This window comes from Myxine glutinosa, chromosome 2 (assembly GCF_964187855.1).
Source record: "Myxine glutinosa chromosome 2, kmMyxGlut1.1, whole genome shotgun sequence".
NCBI classification, from domain to species: domain Eukaryota; kingdom Metazoa; phylum Chordata; class Myxini; order Myxiniformes; family Myxinidae; genus Myxine; species Myxine glutinosa.
The window spans coordinates 8,508,350-8,526,066 of NC_136262.1; the positions used below are offsets into that span (position 1 = coordinate 8,508,350).

The 17,717-nt window shown below is 43.0% G+C and overlaps 2 protein-coding genes across 2 annotated transcripts in view; both read right to left on the minus strand.

Annotated features, from left to right (window-relative positions):
- Positions 1-17,717, minus strand: part of SUB1 (SUB1 regulator of transcription) — a 991,845-nt gene that overhangs the window by 590,523 nt on the left and 383,605 nt on the right. The gene's annotated exons all lie outside the window — the stretch shown is intronic.
- Positions 1-17,717, minus strand: part of LOC144890968 (nuclear receptor subfamily 2 group E member 1-like) — a 43,905-nt gene that overhangs the window by 7,711 nt on the left and 18,477 nt on the right. Inside the window, exons 8-11 of the mRNA XM_078772851.1 lie at positions 17,530-17,596; positions 12,076-12,306; positions 11,872-11,890; positions 11,130-11,217 (exon numbers count right to left, since the gene is read on the minus strand). Coding sequence (XP_078628977.1) covers positions 11,130-11,217; positions 11,872-11,890; positions 12,076-12,306; positions 17,530-17,596 — 405 coding nt within the window. The remainder of the gene's footprint in view (positions 1-11,129; positions 11,218-11,871; positions 11,891-12,075; positions 12,307-17,529; positions 17,597-17,717) is intronic.

The window sequence follows — 17,717 nt, forward strand, 5'->3', positions numbered from 1 at the left end:
TTAACGGCTGACTCCGCACGTGAAAAAGCTGAATGCCTCAACTCTGTGTTTGCCTCTAAATCTTGTGTCCCAAACCCATCCCTCTCTGTACCCACCGTACCCAGTCGTACCCAGCTGCTCCTGGACTCTGTGTCTTTTCCTCCTGACAAGGTGGAAAAGTTTCTGGCAACCCTCGACTCTGATTCTGCAACTGGTCCTGACGGCATCAGCCCACGGGTCCTAAAATCATGTTCTTCTGCACTTTCACTCCCTCTTTCTGTTCTCTTCACCCTCTCTTTTGCTCAAGGTCATCTGCCATCTGCTTGGAAATCAGCCAACATCACCGCTTTGCACAAAAAAGGTGCAAAAACAGATCCCAGCAACTACAGACCAATCAGCCTTCTCCCAATTATCAGCAAAGTCATGGAATCCATCATTGCTTCAGATATTAAATCTTTCCTCTTCTCCAATGGCTTGATCTCTGATCATCAATTTGGTTTCAGACCTGGTCACTCTACTCTGGACATGCTGCTTCTGCTTTCTCAACAATGGATGGAGGTCCTCAACGCCAAACAGGAAATTAGAGCTGTCTCCCTTGACATTTCACGTGCCTTCGATACGGTCTGGCACCCTGCTCTGCTCTCCAAACTCTCCTCCTTTGGTATCCATGGAAATCTCCACGCATGGCTGGCGGACTTCCTCTCTGGTCGTAGTCAACGTGTGGCCCTGAATGGGTTTCTCTCATCTCCTCTTCCTGTTCAGGCTGGAGTTCCCCAAGGTAGTGTTCTGGGCCCTGTGCTTTTTCTGGTCTTCATCAATGATCTCTCTGACTCTCTTGAAAATCCTCTCTATCTCTTTGCTGACGACTCTACTCTCTGTCGCTCCATTCCTCATCCCTCAGATCGGCAGTCTGCAGCCTCCTCACTCTCTGCAGACCTGGACAAAATCACAGACTGGTCAAACAAGTGGAACATGTCTTTCAATCCTGACAAATCTCACACTCTTACAATGTCTCTCCGAAAGGACCGACTGGACAACCCTCCCATCTACTTTCTCAACAATCCTCTCCAAGAAGTTCTGTCGCTCAAGCTTTTGGGTCTCACTATCTGCCATGATCTTTCTTGGGAAAACCACATTTCCAAGCTGGCCTCCAAAGCCAGTCGCCGACTGGGCATCCTCCGTCGTGCGAAGTCCTTCCTTGGCACACCTGAGCTCCTCACCACATACAAGGCTTTCATCCGCAGCTCAATGGAATACTGTTCCCCCCTCTGGGCTGGTGCTCCTGCCTCACACCTTGCTCGGCTTCATGCTGTTGAGGCCAAAGCTTTCGGAATCATTGGAATCTCCTGCGATGTAGTCAACGCCGAGGGCCTTTCACTCACTCACCGCAGGCAGGTTGGTGGTCTTTCTGTCTTCTACCGACTCCTCTCCGGCCTTGCTCCCCCAGCTCTCTCTGTGTTCTGTCCCCCCAATATTCCTTCAGGTCGCACAAGATCTGCCTGCAACCCTCTTCTGGTTAAACTGCCAAAGTCTAGGCTCTCTGCTCACCTTCACTCTTTCATTCCCCTTTTCTCCCGCCTCTGGAACAAACTCCCCCACTCCCTTCAATCCCACTCCTCCCTCCAGGTCTTTAAAACAGCTGTTCACCACCATCTCCTATCTTCCCCCATCGAAAACCTTGATCTTTTCTACCCCCGGTAATTCACCCCAGAGTCCTTGCAGTGTTCATATGTTTTAATCCTCTCCCACCTCCCCCCAAGTCCTCCCGATGTCCCTGCTCTCAAATGTTGTGTTTGTGTCCTTCCCCCTCTCTTTTGTGTCCTTCCCCCTCTCTCCCCATCTTGTCTACCGCTCCCCTTGTTTTTTGTGTTTTGTGTGTCGGTTTGTCTTTTTGTGTGATTAATGTTAGCTCTTTCACGAGCCTCGATCTTGTATACAAAAAAAAAAATAAAAAAAATAATAAAAAAAAATCTCCCAGAAATCAGTAGAATCTCCAACAAATCAGTAGAATCTCCCACAAATCAGTAGAATCTCCCACAAATCATTAGAATCTCCCACAAATCATTAGAATCTCCCACAAATCCATAGAATCTCCCACAAATCAGTAGAATCTCCCACAAATCAGTAGAATCTCCCACAAATCAGTAGAATCTCCCACAAATCATTAGAATCTCCCACAAATCAGTATAATCTCCCACAAATCATTAGAATCTCCCACATATCATTAGAATCTCCCACAAATCATTAGAATCTCCCACAAATCATTATAATCTCCTGCAAATCATTAGAATCTCCCACAAATCAGTAGAATCTCCCATAAATCAGTAGAATCTCCCACATATCATTAGAATCTCTCACAAATCATTAAAATCTCCCACAAATCATTAGAATCTCCTGCAAATCATTAGAATCTCCCACAAATCATTAAAATCTCCCACAAATAATTAGAATCTCCTACAAATCATTAGAATCTCCCACAAATCATTAGAATCACCCACAAATAATTAGAATCGCCCACAAATCATTAGAATCTCCCACAAATCATTAGAATCTCCCACAAATCAGTAGAACCTCCCACAAATCATGAGAATCTCCCACAAATCATTAGAATCTCCTGCAAATCATTAGAATCCCCCACAAATCATTAGAATCTCCCACAAATCATCAGAATCTCCTACATATCATTAGAATCTCCCACAAATCAATAGAATCTCCCACAAATCATTAGAATCTCCCACAAATCATTAGAATCTCCCACAAATCATTATAATCTCCCACATATCATTAGAATCTCCCACAAATCATTTAAATCTCCCACAAATCATGAGAATCTCCCACAAATCATTAAAATCTCCAAAAAATCATTAGAATCTCCCACAAATCATTAGAATCTCCCACAAATCATTAGAGTCTCCTACAAATCATTAGAATCTCCCACAAATCATTAGAATCTCCTACAAATCATTAGAATCTCCTACAAATCATTAGAATCTCCCACAAATCATTAGAATCTCCTACAAATCATGAGCATCTCCCACAAATCATTAGAATCTCCCACAAATCATTAAAATCTCCTGCAAATCATTAGAATCTCCCACAAATCATTAGAATCTCCAAAAAATCATTAGAATCTCCCACAAATCATTAGAATCTCCCACAAATCATTGGAGTCTCCTACAAATCATTAGAATCTCCCACAAATCATTAGAATCTCCTACAAATCATTAGAATCTCCTACAAATCATTAGAATCTCCCACAAATCATTAGAATCTCCCACAAATCATTAGAATCTCCTACAAATCATTAGAATCTCCCACAAATCATTAGAATCTCCCACAAATCATTAGCATCTCCCACAAATCATTAGAATCTCCCACAAATCATTAAAATCTCCTGCAAATCATTAGAATCTCCCACAAATCATTAGAATCTCCCACAAATCATTAGAATCTCCCACAAATCGTTTGCATCTCCCACAAATCATTAGAATCTCCCACAAATCATTATAATCTCCTACAAATCATTAGAATCTCCCACAAATCATTAGAATCTCCCACAAATCATTAGAATCTCCCACATATCATTAGAATCTCCCACATATCATTAGAATCTCCCACAAATCAGTAGAATCTCCCACATATCAGTAGAATCTCCCACAGATCATTAGAATCTCCTACAAATCATTATAACTTCCCACAAATCATTAGAATCTCCCACAAATCATTAGAATCTCCCGCAAATCATTACAATCTCCCACAAATCATTAGCATCTCCCACAAATCATTAGAATCTCCCACAAATCATTAGAATCTCCCACAAATCAGTAGAATCTCCCACATATCAGTAGAATCTCCCACATATCATTAGAATCTCCTACAAATCATTAGAATCTCCTACAAATCATTAGAATCTCCTGCAAATCATTAGAATCTCCCGCAAATCATTAGCATCTCCCACAAATCATTAGCATCTCCCACAAATCATTAGAATCTCCTACAAATCATTAGAATCTCCCACAAATCATTAGCATCTCCCACAAATCATTAGAATCTCTGACAAATCAGTAGAATCTCCCACATATCAGTAGAATCTCCCACATATCATTAGAATCTCCCACAAATCATTATAATCTCCTACAAATCATTACAAACTCCCACAAATCATTAGAATCTCCCACAAATCATGAGAATCTCCCACAAATCATTAGCATCTCCCACAAATCATTAGCATCTCCCACAAATCAGTAGAATCTCCCACATATCAGTAGAATCTCCTACAAATCATTAGAATCAACAATCGATCAAATCAAATTGGCGCAACATTAGAGGTCACGTCTCTTCAAACCTGTCCATGCGCGCACGCTTTCGAAGTTAAGTAATTTTTCACAATTGTGTTTTTGTCGAAACTGTATCTTTCTTTCGGTGTATGTACCTATTGGTGTGTCTTTAATAGGATTGTCGGTGTTGGTTTTTCATACCTGTGTACAGAATCGTCGGTTAGTTCGTGTCACGTATTCTGAGGCCTAGTGTAGTCGGCTACTGTGTCCGACCTTGGCTTGAGGCTTTGTTTTTGTATCAGCGGTTCTTCGATCGCGCTGCAATTACTTTCGGTCTCTGTTTTTCCCGGTCTTTTCACCCCATACTTCCTTGTTTTAAAATCTCAACTCAAAAAAAAAAAACCCAAAAAAATATTTCCTTCTCTGTTCTTATCCGTTTGTTCGTTCTTATTTGTTCGTTCGTTCTTCGACCACGTTGTTCGTGATCACGTGATCACGTTAAAAAATGTTTCAACTGTCCCCTGAAGAACTGTATTCTGTCGTATACTATAACACCATTTTCTTTTTCTTCTATAAAAGGATGCTTTCGACTTGCTCACCAAATATATTCTTTCCAAAAAAACATTCCATCTCTTACAGTGCCTCTTTCATACATTCCCTAAACTTTCCAGCACTCCACCCATCCTTCAGCGTCCTCAAACGTATTTTTGACTCCAAGGTCTCAGGAAACTCATTTTGCAACAAATGTTCGTTTCCCATTAATCGTACACTTTTCAAAATCCAATCTCACCCCTCCCGTCCAAATCTTCCCCATCACCCCTTCCCTCCAAAACTTCCCCATCACCCCTTCCCTCCAAAACTTCCCCATCACCCCTTCCCTCCAAAACTTCCCCATCACCCCTCCCCTTCAAAATTTCCCCATCACCCCTCCCCTCCAAATCTACCCCTTGCCCCTCCCCTCCAAATCTTCCCCATCACCCATCTCTTTCAAATATTCCCCCTTGCCCCTCCCCTCCAAATCTTCCCCATCACCCATCCCTTTCAAATCTTCCCCCTTGCCCCTCCACTCCAAATCTTACCCATCACCCCTTCCCTCCAAAACTTCCCCATCACCCCTCCCCTCCAAAACTTCCCCATCATCCCTCCCTTCTAAATCTACCCCCTTGCCCCTCCCCTCCAAATCATCCCCATCACCCATCTCTTTCAAATCTTCCCTCTTGCCCCTCCCCTCCAAATCTTCCCCATCACCCATCCCTTTCAAATCTCCCCCCTTGCCCCTTCCCCCCTAAACTCCCCCCACACCCCTCCCCTCCGAGACTCTCCCTCACTCCTCCCCTCCTAGACTCCCCTCTCACCCCTCCTCCTCAAAGCGTCCTCCCCACTTCTTCCCCCCTCCAACTTTCACCGTCATGTCCCTCAACCTTCTGCCTCACCCTTCCCCCTCCTCAAATAACACCTCACTGCGCCTCACCCAATCTCCATCAAACCTTTTGTCCGCCCCATTCTTCCCTTTCTCCAAGCTATTCTGAAATCTCTGACACACCTTCAACAGCTCTCCCTACCTCTTCCTCCTCTTCCACATCTTACCCTACCCCTCCCCCCCCCCCCTGTTCTGTACCCGATGCTCCCCCTTCCTCTTCATTAACAGTATGGACCTCAAACATCCGGGGCCTTCGCTCAAACTTGACTGATCTCTCCATACAGGTTGCTTCTGACAAACCAGATGTGATCTGCTTAACAGAAACTTTCCCCCTTCATGATGTCTCTGATGCCTTGGTATCTCTCCCAGGTTACTCCCTCCACCGGTATGATAGACTTGAGCCTCGTCCTGGAGGTGGGGTTGCTATCTTTATAAAAAAACTCTCTTCCTCACTCGCCCTGCCCTGCCCTCTCTCCACCTCACCCCCAGGAATACCTTTGGCTACGGCTTCCCCTTCGCTCCCACCTTTTGTTCATATGTGTGTTGTACCGTCCACCAAACAGTGATGACTCCATCTACATCTCGCTGTCTGATAATATGGACCAACATCTATCTACCCATCCCAACTCTCTCTTCCTCATATGTGGTGATTTCAATTGTCACCATGCCAGTTGGCTGGGTGTGGGTACATCTCTCACCAGCCATGGCTCTTCAGCAAAGGACTTCCGTGACTCACTGGGACTGACACAATCTGTCAATTTCCCGACCCAGATCTCAGTCAACGGAGCATCTTCTCTTCTGGACTTGGTTATGACTAACTTCCCTGAAAATGTCTGCTGCTCTTCTTCTGCTCCAATCGGCTCATCTGATCATGTGCTTGTTAAAGTGGACATCTCTCTGACCATTCTCAGAGAGCCTCCTCAGCGTCGACGAGTCTGGCATTTCACTCAGGCCAACTGGCACGGTCTTCAAGCAGCCATCAATCATCTGGACTGGTCTCCCATCTCTACCACCTCTGACATCAACTCATCCTGGGAATTCTTCCAAAGTAAATTGCTCTCTCTCATGCACAGATTTATCCCATCTCGTCTTCAGTTGTCATACCCTTCCTCCCGTCCATGGTACACGGAATATTGTGGTGAAGCTGTTGCCCAGAAACAACTTGCCTTCGTCTCCTGGAAAGCAAATCCAACGGAAGGAAATCTCATTTCCTTTCACAAAGCCCGAAACAAGTGTGTGTCCACCCTCAGGAGAGCCAGGAAACAATATCTATCCGTTCTCAGGACCGAACTCTATTATCTGTCTCCCTCTTCCAAATCCTGGTGGCGTCTGGTCAAATCTGTTTCTGGTGTTTTTCCCCCTCCATCCCCTCCCTCACCTCAAACGGCCACACGGCTGACTCCGCACGTGAAAAAGCTGAATGCCTCAACTCTGTGTTTGCCTCTAAATCTTGTGTCCCAAACCCATCCCTCTCTGTACCCACCGTACCCAGTCGTACCCAGCTGCTCCTGGACTCTGTGTCCTTTCCTCCTGACAAGGTGGAAAAGTTTCTGTCAACTCTCGACTCTGATTCTGCAACTGGACCTGACGGCATCAGCCCACGGGTCCTAAAATCCTGTTCTTCCGCTCTTTTCACTCCCTCTCTCTGTTCTCTTCACCCTCTCTTTTGCTCAAGGTCATCTTCCATCTGCTTGGAAATCTGCCAACATGACCGCTTTGCACAAAAAGGTGCAAAAACAGATCCCAGCAACTACAGACCAATCAGCCTTCTCCCAATTATCAGCAAAGTCATGGAATCCATCATTGCTTCAGATATGACATCTTTCCTCTTCTCCAATGGCTTGATCTCTGATCATCAATTTGGTTTCGGACCTGGTCACTCTACTCTGGACATGCTGCTTCTGCTTTCTCAACAATGGAAGGAGGTCCTCAATGCCAAACAGGAAATTAGAGCTGTCTCCCTTGACATATCATGTGCCTTCGATACGGTCTGGCACACTGCTCTGCTCACCAAACTCTCCTCTTTTGGTATCCATGGAATTCTCCACGCATGGCTGGTGGACTTCCTCTCTCGTCGTAGTCAACGTGTGGCCCTGAATGGGTTTCTCTCATCTCCTCTTCCTGTTCAGGCTGGAGTTCCCCACGGCAGTGTTCTGGGCCCTTTGCTTTTTCTGGTCTTCATCAATGATCTCTCTGACTCTCTTGAAAATCCTCTCTATCTCTTTGCTGATGACTCTGCTCTCTGTCGCTCCATTCTTCATCCCTCAGATCGTCAGTCTGCAGCCTCCTCACTCTCTGCAGACCTGGACAAAATCACAGACTGGGCAAACAAGTGGAACATGTCTTTCAATCCTGACAAATCTCACACTCTTACGATGTCTCTCCAAAAAGACCGACTGGACAACCCTCCCATCCACTTTCTGAATAATCCTCTCCAAGAAGTTCTGTCACTCAAGCTTTTGGGTCTCACTATCTGCCATAATCTTTCCTGGGAAAACCACATTTCAAACCTGGTCTCCAAAGCCAGTCGCCGACTGGGCATCCTCCGTCGTGCGAAGTCCTTCCTTGGCACACCTGAGCTCCTCACCACATACAAGGCTTTCATCCGCAGCTCAATGGAATACTGCTCTCCCCACTGGGCTGTTGCTCCTGCCTCACACCTAGCTCGTCTTCACGCTGTTGAAACCAAAGCATTCAGAATCATTGGAATCTCCCACGATGAAGCTAACTCCAAGGGCCTCTCACTCACTCACCGCAGGCAGGTTGGTGGTCTTTCCGTCTTCTACCGACTCCTCTCTGGCCTTGCCCCCCCCCAGCTCTCTCTGGGCTCTGTCCCGCAAATATTCCTACAGGTCGCACAAGTTCTGCCTGCAACCCTCTTATGGTTAAACTGCCAAAATCAAGACTCTCTGCTCACCTTCACTCCTTCATTCCTCTTTTCTCCCGCCTCTGGAACAAACTCCCTCACTCTCTTCAATCCCACTCCACCTTCCAGCTCTTTAAAACAGCTGTTCACCACCATCTCTTATCTTCCCCCATCCAAAACCTTGATCTTTTCTACCCCCGCTAATTTCACCCCAATTCCACCTTTTTGAAATACCAACTTCTGTCCTGGAAGTCCTTGGTGTCCTTGTGTTTTATACTTCTCCCACCACCCCCCCCCCTTCCCACGCCTCCTCCCCCCAAGCCCTCTCCCTCCCACACATCTCTCTGCTCTCAAATGTTGTGTTTGTGTGCTTCCCCTTCTCTCCCCATCTTGTCTTCCGCTCCCTCTTTTTATATATTTTGTTTGTCTGGTTGATTTGTTTGTGAAGTAAATGTTAGCTCTTTCACGAGCCTCGATATAGTATACAAAATAAATAAATAATAATCTCCTACAAATCATTAGAATCTCCCACAACTCAATAGAATCGTCCACATATCAGTAGAATCTCCCACATATCATTAGAATCTCCCACAAATCATTAGAATCTCCTACAAATCATTAGAATCTCCCACAAATCATTAGCATCTCCCACAAATTATTAGAATCTCCCGCAAATCATTACAATCTCCCACAAATCATTAGCATCTCCCACAAATCATTAGAATCTCCTACAAGTCATTAGAATCTCCCACAAATCATTAGAATCTCCCACAAATCATTAGCATCTCCCACAAATCATTAACATCTCCCACAAATCATTAGAATCTCCCACAAATCATTAGCATCTCCCACAAATCATTAGAATCTCCTACAAATCATTAGAATCTCCCACAAATCATTAGAATCTCCCACAAATCATTAGAATCTCCCACAAATCATTAGAATCTCCCACAAATCATTAGCATCTCCCACAAATCATTAGAATCTCCTGCAAATCATTACAATCTCCCACAAATCATTAGCATCTCACACAAATCATTAGAATCTCCCACAAATCATTAGAATCTCCCACAAATCATTAGAATCTCCGACAAATCATTAGCATCTCCCACAAATCATTAGAATCTCCCACAAATCATTAGAATCTCCGACAAATCATTAGCATCTCCCACAAATCATTAGCATCTCCCACAAATCATTAGAATCTCCTGCAAATCATTAGCATCTCCCACAAATCATTAGCATCTCCCACAAATCATTAGCATCTCCCACAAATCATTACAATCTCCCACAAATCATTAGCATCTCCCACAAATCATTAGCATCTCCCACAAATCATTAGAATCTCCCACAAATCATTAGAATCTCCCACAAATCATTAGCATCTCCCACAAATCATTAGAATCTCCTGCAAATCATTACAATCTCCCACAAATCATTAGCATCTCCCACAAATCATTAGAATCTCCCACAAATCATTAGAATCTCCCACAAATCATTAGAATCTCCCACAAATCATTAGCATCTCCCACAAATCATTACAATCTCCCACAAATCATTAGCATCTCCCACAAATCATTAGAATCTCCCACAAATCATTAGAATCTCCCACAAATCATTAGAATCTCCCACAAATCATGAGAATTTCCCACAAATCATTAGAATCTCCCACAAAACATTAGCATCTCCCACAAATCATTAGCATCTCCTACAAATCATTAGAATCTCCTACAAACCATTAGAATCTCCCACAAATCATTAGAATCTCCCACAAATCATTAGAATCTCCCACAAATCATTAGAATTTCCCACAAATTATTAGAATCTCCCACAAATCATTAGCATCTCCCACAAATCATTAGAATCTCCCACAAATCATTAGCATCTCCCACAAATCATTAGAATCTCCCACAAATCATTAGCATCTCCCACAAATCATTAGCATCTCCCACAAATCATTAGAATCTCCCACAAATCATTAGAATCTCCTACAAACCATTAGAATCTCCCACAAATCATTAGAATCTCACAAATCATTAGAATCTCCCACAAATCATTAGCATCTCCCACAAATCATTAGCATCTCCTACAAATCATTAGAATCTCCTACAAACCATTAGAATCTCCCACAAATCATTAGAATCTCCCACAAATCATTAGAATCTCCCACAAATCATTAGAATTTCCCACAAATCATTAGAATCTCCCACAAATCATTAGCATCTCCCACAAATCATTAGAATCTCCCACAAATCATTAGCATCTCCCACAAATCATTGGAATCTCCCACAAATCATTAGAATCTCCCACAAATCATTGGAATCTCCCAAAAATCGCATAAGCGCCATCGCATAAGCTCCCCGGAACTTAGTTCCAGGTGAGCTAAAAAAGAGGTGGCCTTAAAGGTGTTGTTGAACTGACTTTCAAAACAAGCTGCTACTACCCTTCCAGAAACACAAACTGTGTAATGAGGAAGATGAAGCTTCACACTGAAACATTATAATATATGAGGAAGAAGAAACTTCACACTGAAATATTCTAATTTGTTTATAATGAAGAGGTGCTATTCCAGGGATTAGTCCCTCACCGCTGGAGGATGTAACTGCAAAGTGCAAGTTGTGCCTCTTCTTGTAGGGCTAGTACTTGTCGTGATGCCTGTGCAGATAGGCCAGGGGCTGTGGAAACACAATACAGCCCAACAACCACAAAATGTGACAGCATAATATTTAGTAATTTGCAATGTTGTATGGAGAAAGCCTTGATATTGTTTATTACTAATACTATTTACACAATTCTATTCATTTATACAATGCTATTTCCATTGATAAATTATCTTGGTGATCATGTGATGCACATTTCAGGATGAGATCACAGATGAATTGCATACAAACAGGCCCCAGGACAGTGATCATGTGAGCTTATGTGCTTTTGTGAGGACTATCGTTGTAATTCTCAAGTGATTTTGTTTTTGTTTATGTTATGGTTTCAACCTCACCATTGAAGATGGAAGGAGGTTATGTTTTCACCCCTGTCTGCCTGTCTGTTTGTTGGTCTGTTAGCACGATAACTCAAAAGGTTATGGATGGATTCAGACGAAATTTGTGTGTGTGACAAGGCCAAAATGATTACATTTGGTGAAGTTCCGGATATGGATACGAGAGTTTAAAAAAATTTTTTAGTGATTATATGGGTCCAAAAATGATATACAGCGTGATATTTCAAAATACTTTGAATGGATTACGACGATACTTGGTGGATGAGTTGGGGAGGTGACAAGAACAATCCGATTCGATTTTGGTTCAGTTCCGGATACATATCCGTCTGGCAACCAAGTGACATCCTAGTTACCTATGAAACACCATTGAAGGAACACTCATTTTGGTAAATTTCCTTCTAATGAAGTACTTTTGATCAGCGATCCCATTTAATATAACAACCAGTGTATTAACAATTTAATACAACAACAACAACAACAACAACAGCAACAACAACAAATCTGGCTAATCTTGGTCAGGTCGGTCTTTTGGGATTGCCACTGTTAACATGCAGCCCAGTGCTATCTGCCGCCTGGTCGGGTTGTCAGCGACGACACGTACAACCCTCACTGGCTTTGCTAGTGGGTAGGGTGACTGTGACAACTTGCAAGAACTAAAAATAATACCTGACAAAGGGTAGATGACCTCCCTTTGGGAGCCAACAGCCATCCAGCAAGGAGATGGTGTGTCCGAAAAAACACCCAACCCGATTGGACCGGTTTGTGGCAACTCAGGTAGCCGAGAGGGGTAGTGGAACCCTTGATGTCAGACGGACGAGCTAGTATTAGCCAACGACAACCACCAAAAGACGGGTGAGCTAGTATTAGCCAATGACAACCATCAAAAAGTGGATGAGCTATTATTAGCCAACAACCATCAAAAGGCTGATGAGCTAGTATTAGCAAAAAACAACCATCAAAAGGCTGAGGAGCTATAGTATTAGCAAACAACAACCATCAAAAGGCTGATGAGCTAGTATTAGCAAAAAACAACCATCAAAAGGCTGAGGAGCTATAGTATTAGCAAACAACAACCATCAAAAGGCGGATGAGCTAGTATTAGCCAACAACAACCATCAAAAAGTGGACGAGCTAGTATTAGGCAACAACCATCAAAAGGCTGATGAGCTAGTATTAGCAAACAACAACCATCAAAAGGCGGATGAGCTAGTATTAGCCAACAACAACCATCAAAAAGTGGATGAGCTAGTATTACGCAACGACAACCATCTAAAGGTGGATGAGCTAGTATAAGCAAAAAACAACCATCAAAAGGCTGAGGAGCTATAGTATTAGCAAACAACAACCATCAAAAGGCGGATGAGCTAGTATTAGCCAACAACAACCATCAAAAAGTGGACGAGCTAGTATTAGGCAACAACCATCAAAAGGCTGATGAGCTAGTATTAGCAAACAACAACCATCAAAAGGCGGATGAGCTAGTATTAGCCAACAACAACCATCAAAAAGTGGATGAGCTAGTATTACGCAACGACAACCATCTAAAGGCGGATGAGCTAGTATTAGCCTACAACAACCATCAAAAGGCAGATGAGCTAGAATTAGCCCACAACAACCATCTAAAGGTGGATGAGCTACGATTAGCCAACAACACCCATCAAAAAGTGGATGAGCTAGTATTAGCAAATGACAACCATCAAAAGGCGGATGAGCTAGTATTAGCCAACAACAACCATCAAAAGGCGGGTGAGCTAGTATTAGCCAACAACAACCATCAAAAAGTGGATGAGCTAGTATTAGCAAATGGCAACCATCTAAACGCGGATGAGCTAGTATTAGCCAACAACAACCATCAAAAGGTGGATGAGCTAGTATTAGCCAACAACAACCATCAAAAAGTGGATGAGCTAGTATTAGCCAATAACAACCATCAAAAGGTGGATGAGCTAGTATTAGGCAACAACAACCATCAAAAGGCGGATGAGCTAGTATTAGCCAACAACAACCATCAAAAGGTGGATGAGCTAGAATTAGCCAATGACAACCATCTAAAGGCGGATGAGCTAGTATTAGCCTACGACAACCATCAAAAGGCGAATTAGCTAGTATTAGCCAACGACCACCATCTAAAGGCAGATGAGCTAGTATTAGGCAACAACAACCATCAAAAAGTGGATGAGCTAGTATTAGCCAATGACAACCATCTAAAGGCGGATGAGCTAGTATTAGGCAACAACAACCATTAAAAGGTGGATGAGCTAGTATTAGCCAACAACAACCATCAAAAGGCGGATTAGCTAGTATTAGCCAATGACAACCATCTAAAGGCGGATGAGCTAGTATTAGCAACCATCAAATGGCGGATTAGCTAGTATTAGGCAACAACAACCATCAAAATGCGGATGAGCTAGTATGAGCCAACAACAACCATCAAAAGACGGATTAGCTAGTATTAGCCAATGACAACCATCTAAAGGCGGATGAGCTAGTATTAGCCTACGACAACCATCAAAAGGCGGATTAGCTAGTATTAGGCAACAACAACCATCAAAATGCGGATTAGCTAGTATTAGCCAACGACCACCAACTAAAGGCGGATGAGCTAGTATTAGGCAATAACAACCATGAAAAGGCGGATGAGCTAGTATTAGCCAACAACAACCATCAAAAGGCGGATTAGCTAGTATTAGCCAATGACAACCATCTAAAGGCGGACGAGCTAGTATTAGCCTATGACAACCATCAAAAGGCGGATTAGCTAGTATTAGGCAACAACAACCATCAAAATGCGGATTAGCTAGTATTAGCCAATGACAACCATCTAAAGGCGGATGAGCTAGTATTAGCCAACGACAACCATCAAAAAGCGGATGAGCTAGTATTAGCCAACAACAACCATCAAAAGGCGGATGAGCTAGTATTAGCCAACAAAAACCATCAAAAAGTGGATGAGCTCGTATTAGCCAATGACAACCATCTAAAGGCGGATGAGCTAGTAGTAGCCAAAAACAACCATCAAAAGGCGGATGAGCTAGTATTAGCCAACAACAACCATCAAAAGGTGGAATAGCTAGAATTAGCCAATGACAACCATCTAAAGGCAGATGAGCTAGTAATAGGCAACAACAACCATCAAAAGGTGGATGAGCTAGAATTAGCCAACAACAACCATCAAAAAGTGGATGAGCTAGTATTAGCCAATGACAACCATCTAAAGGCGGATGAGCTAGTATTAGGCAACAACAACCATTAAAAGGTGGATGAGCTAGTATTAGCCAACAACAACAATCAAAAGGCGGATTAGCTAGGATTAGCCAATGACAACCATCTAAAGGCGGATGAGCTAGTATTAGCAACCATCAAATGGCGGATTAGCTAGTATTAGGCATCAACAACCATCAAAATGCAGATGAGCTAGTATTAGCCTACGACAACCATCAAAAGGCGGATTAGCTAGTATTAGGCAACAACAACCATCAAAATGCGGATTAGCTAGTATTAGCCAACGACCACCAACTGAAGGCGGATGAGCTCGTATTAGGCAATAATAACCATCAAAAAGTGGATGAGCTCGTATTAGCCAATGACAACCATCAAAAGGCGGATTAGCTAGTATTAGCCAATGACAACCATCTAAAGGCGGATGAGCTAGTATTAGCCAATGACAACCATCAAAAGGCAGATTAGCTAGTATTAGCCAATGACAACCATCTAAAGGCGGATGAGCTAGTATTAGCCAACAACAACCATCAAAAAGTGGATGAGCTAGTATTAGCCAAAGACAACCATCAAAAGGCGGATGAGCTCGTGTTAGCCAATGAAAACCATCTAAAGGCAGATGAGCTAGTATTAGCCAACGACAACCATCAAAACGCGGATGAGCTAGTATTAGCCAATGACAACCATCTAAAGGCGGATGAGCTTGTATTAGCCAATGACAACCATCAAAAAGCAGATGAGCTAGTATTAGCCAATGACAACCATCTAAAGGCGGATGAGCTAGTCTTAGGCAACAACAACCATCAAAAAGCGGATGAGCTAGTATTAGCCAATGACAACCATCTGAAGGCAGATGAGCTATTATTAGCCAACGACAACCATCAAAAAGCAGATGTGCTTGTATTAGGCAATGACAACCATCTAAAGGCAGATGAGCTTGTATTAGCCAATGACAACCATCAAAAAGCGGACGACCTAGTATTAGCCAACGACAACCATCAAAATGCAGATGAGCTAGTATTAGCCAACAACAACCATCAAAAGTTGACGAGCTATTCATTATTAGCAAACAACAACCATCAAAACCGGATGAGTTAGTATTAGCCAACAACAACCATCAAAAGGCGGATGAGCAAGTATTAGCTAACGACAACCATCAAAATGCAAATGAGCTAGTATTAGGCAACAACAACTATCAAAAGGTGGATGAGCTATTAATTATTAGCCAACAACAACCATCAAAAGTGGACGAGCTATTAATTATTAGCCAACAACAACCATCAAAACCGGATGAGCTGGTATTAGCCAACAACAACCATCAAAAGGCGGATGAGCAAGTATTAGCCAACGACAACCATCAAAAGGCAGATGTATTAGCCAATGAGAACCATCAAAAGGCAGATGGGCTCGTATTAGCCAACAACAACCATCAAAAGGCGAATGAGCTATTAATTATTAGCCAACGACAACCATCAAAAGGCAGATGTATTAGCCAACGAGAACCATCAAAAGGCAGATGTGCTAGTATTAGCCAACAACAACCATCAAAAGTCGGATGAGCTAGTATTAGCCAACGACAACCATCAAAAGGCGGATGAGCTAGTATGAGCCAACGACAACCATCAAAAGGCAGATGAGCTCGTATTAGCCAACAACCATCAATAGGTGGATGAGCTATTAATTATTAGCCAACGACAACCATCAAAAGGCAGATGAGCTATTAATTATTAGCCAATGACAACCATCAAAAGGCGGATGAGCTAGTATTAGCCAACGACAACCATCAAGAGGTGGATGAGCTATTAATTATTAGCCAACGACAACCATCAAAAGGCAGATGAGCTATTAATGATTAGCCAACGACAACCATCAAAAGGCAGATGAGCTATTAATGATTAGCCAACGACAACCATCAAAAGGCAGATGAGCTATTAATGATTAGCCAACGACATCCATCAAAAGGCAGATGAGCTATTAATGATTAGCCAACGACAACCATCAAAAGGCAGATGAGCTCGTATTAGCCAACGACAACCATCAAAAGGCGGATGAGCTATTAATTTATTAGCCAATGACAACCATCAAAAGGCAGATGAGCTATTAATTATTAGCCAACGACAACCATCAAAAGGCAGATGAGCTATTAATGATTAGCCAACGACAACCATCAAAAGGCAGATGAGCTATTAATTATTAGCCAACGACAACCATCAAAAGGCAGATGAGCTATTAATTATTAGCCAACGACAACCATCAAAAGGCAGATGAGCTCGTATTAGCCAACGACAACCATCAAAAGGCAGATGAGCTATTAATTTATTAGCCAATGACAACCATCAAAAGGCAGATGAGCTATTAATTATTAGCCAACGACAACAATCAAAAGGCAGATGAGCTATTAATTATTAGCCAACGACAACCATCAAAAGGCGGATGAGCTAGTATTAGCCAACGACAACCATCAAAAGGCGGATGAGCTAGTATTAGCCAACGACAACCATCAAAAGGCGGATGAGCTAGTAGTAGCCAACAACAACCATCAAAAGGCGGATGAGCTGGTATTAGCCAACGACAACCATTAAAAGGCGGATGAGCTAGTATTAGCCAACGACAACCATCAAAAGGTGGATGAGCTAGTATTAGCCAACAACAACCATCAAAAAGCGGATGAGCTAGTATTGGCCAACGACAACCACAAAACTACACTTGTGGGGAGGAGGGTTACCACCCTCTTAATTAACCCTCTTAATTGCGTTAAGGAGACCCCTCAGACCTTTGACGACCCTTTCATTCCCCCAAGACCGTTCATACCACCAAGACTCCTGAAGACCCAAAATACCCTGAAGACCCCGAAGACCCAAAACACCCCAAAGATCCAAAATACCCTTCAAGCCCCTGAGGCTCAAATAAGACCCTAAATACCCCAAAACCCAAAAGACCCCGAAGACCCAAAACACCACG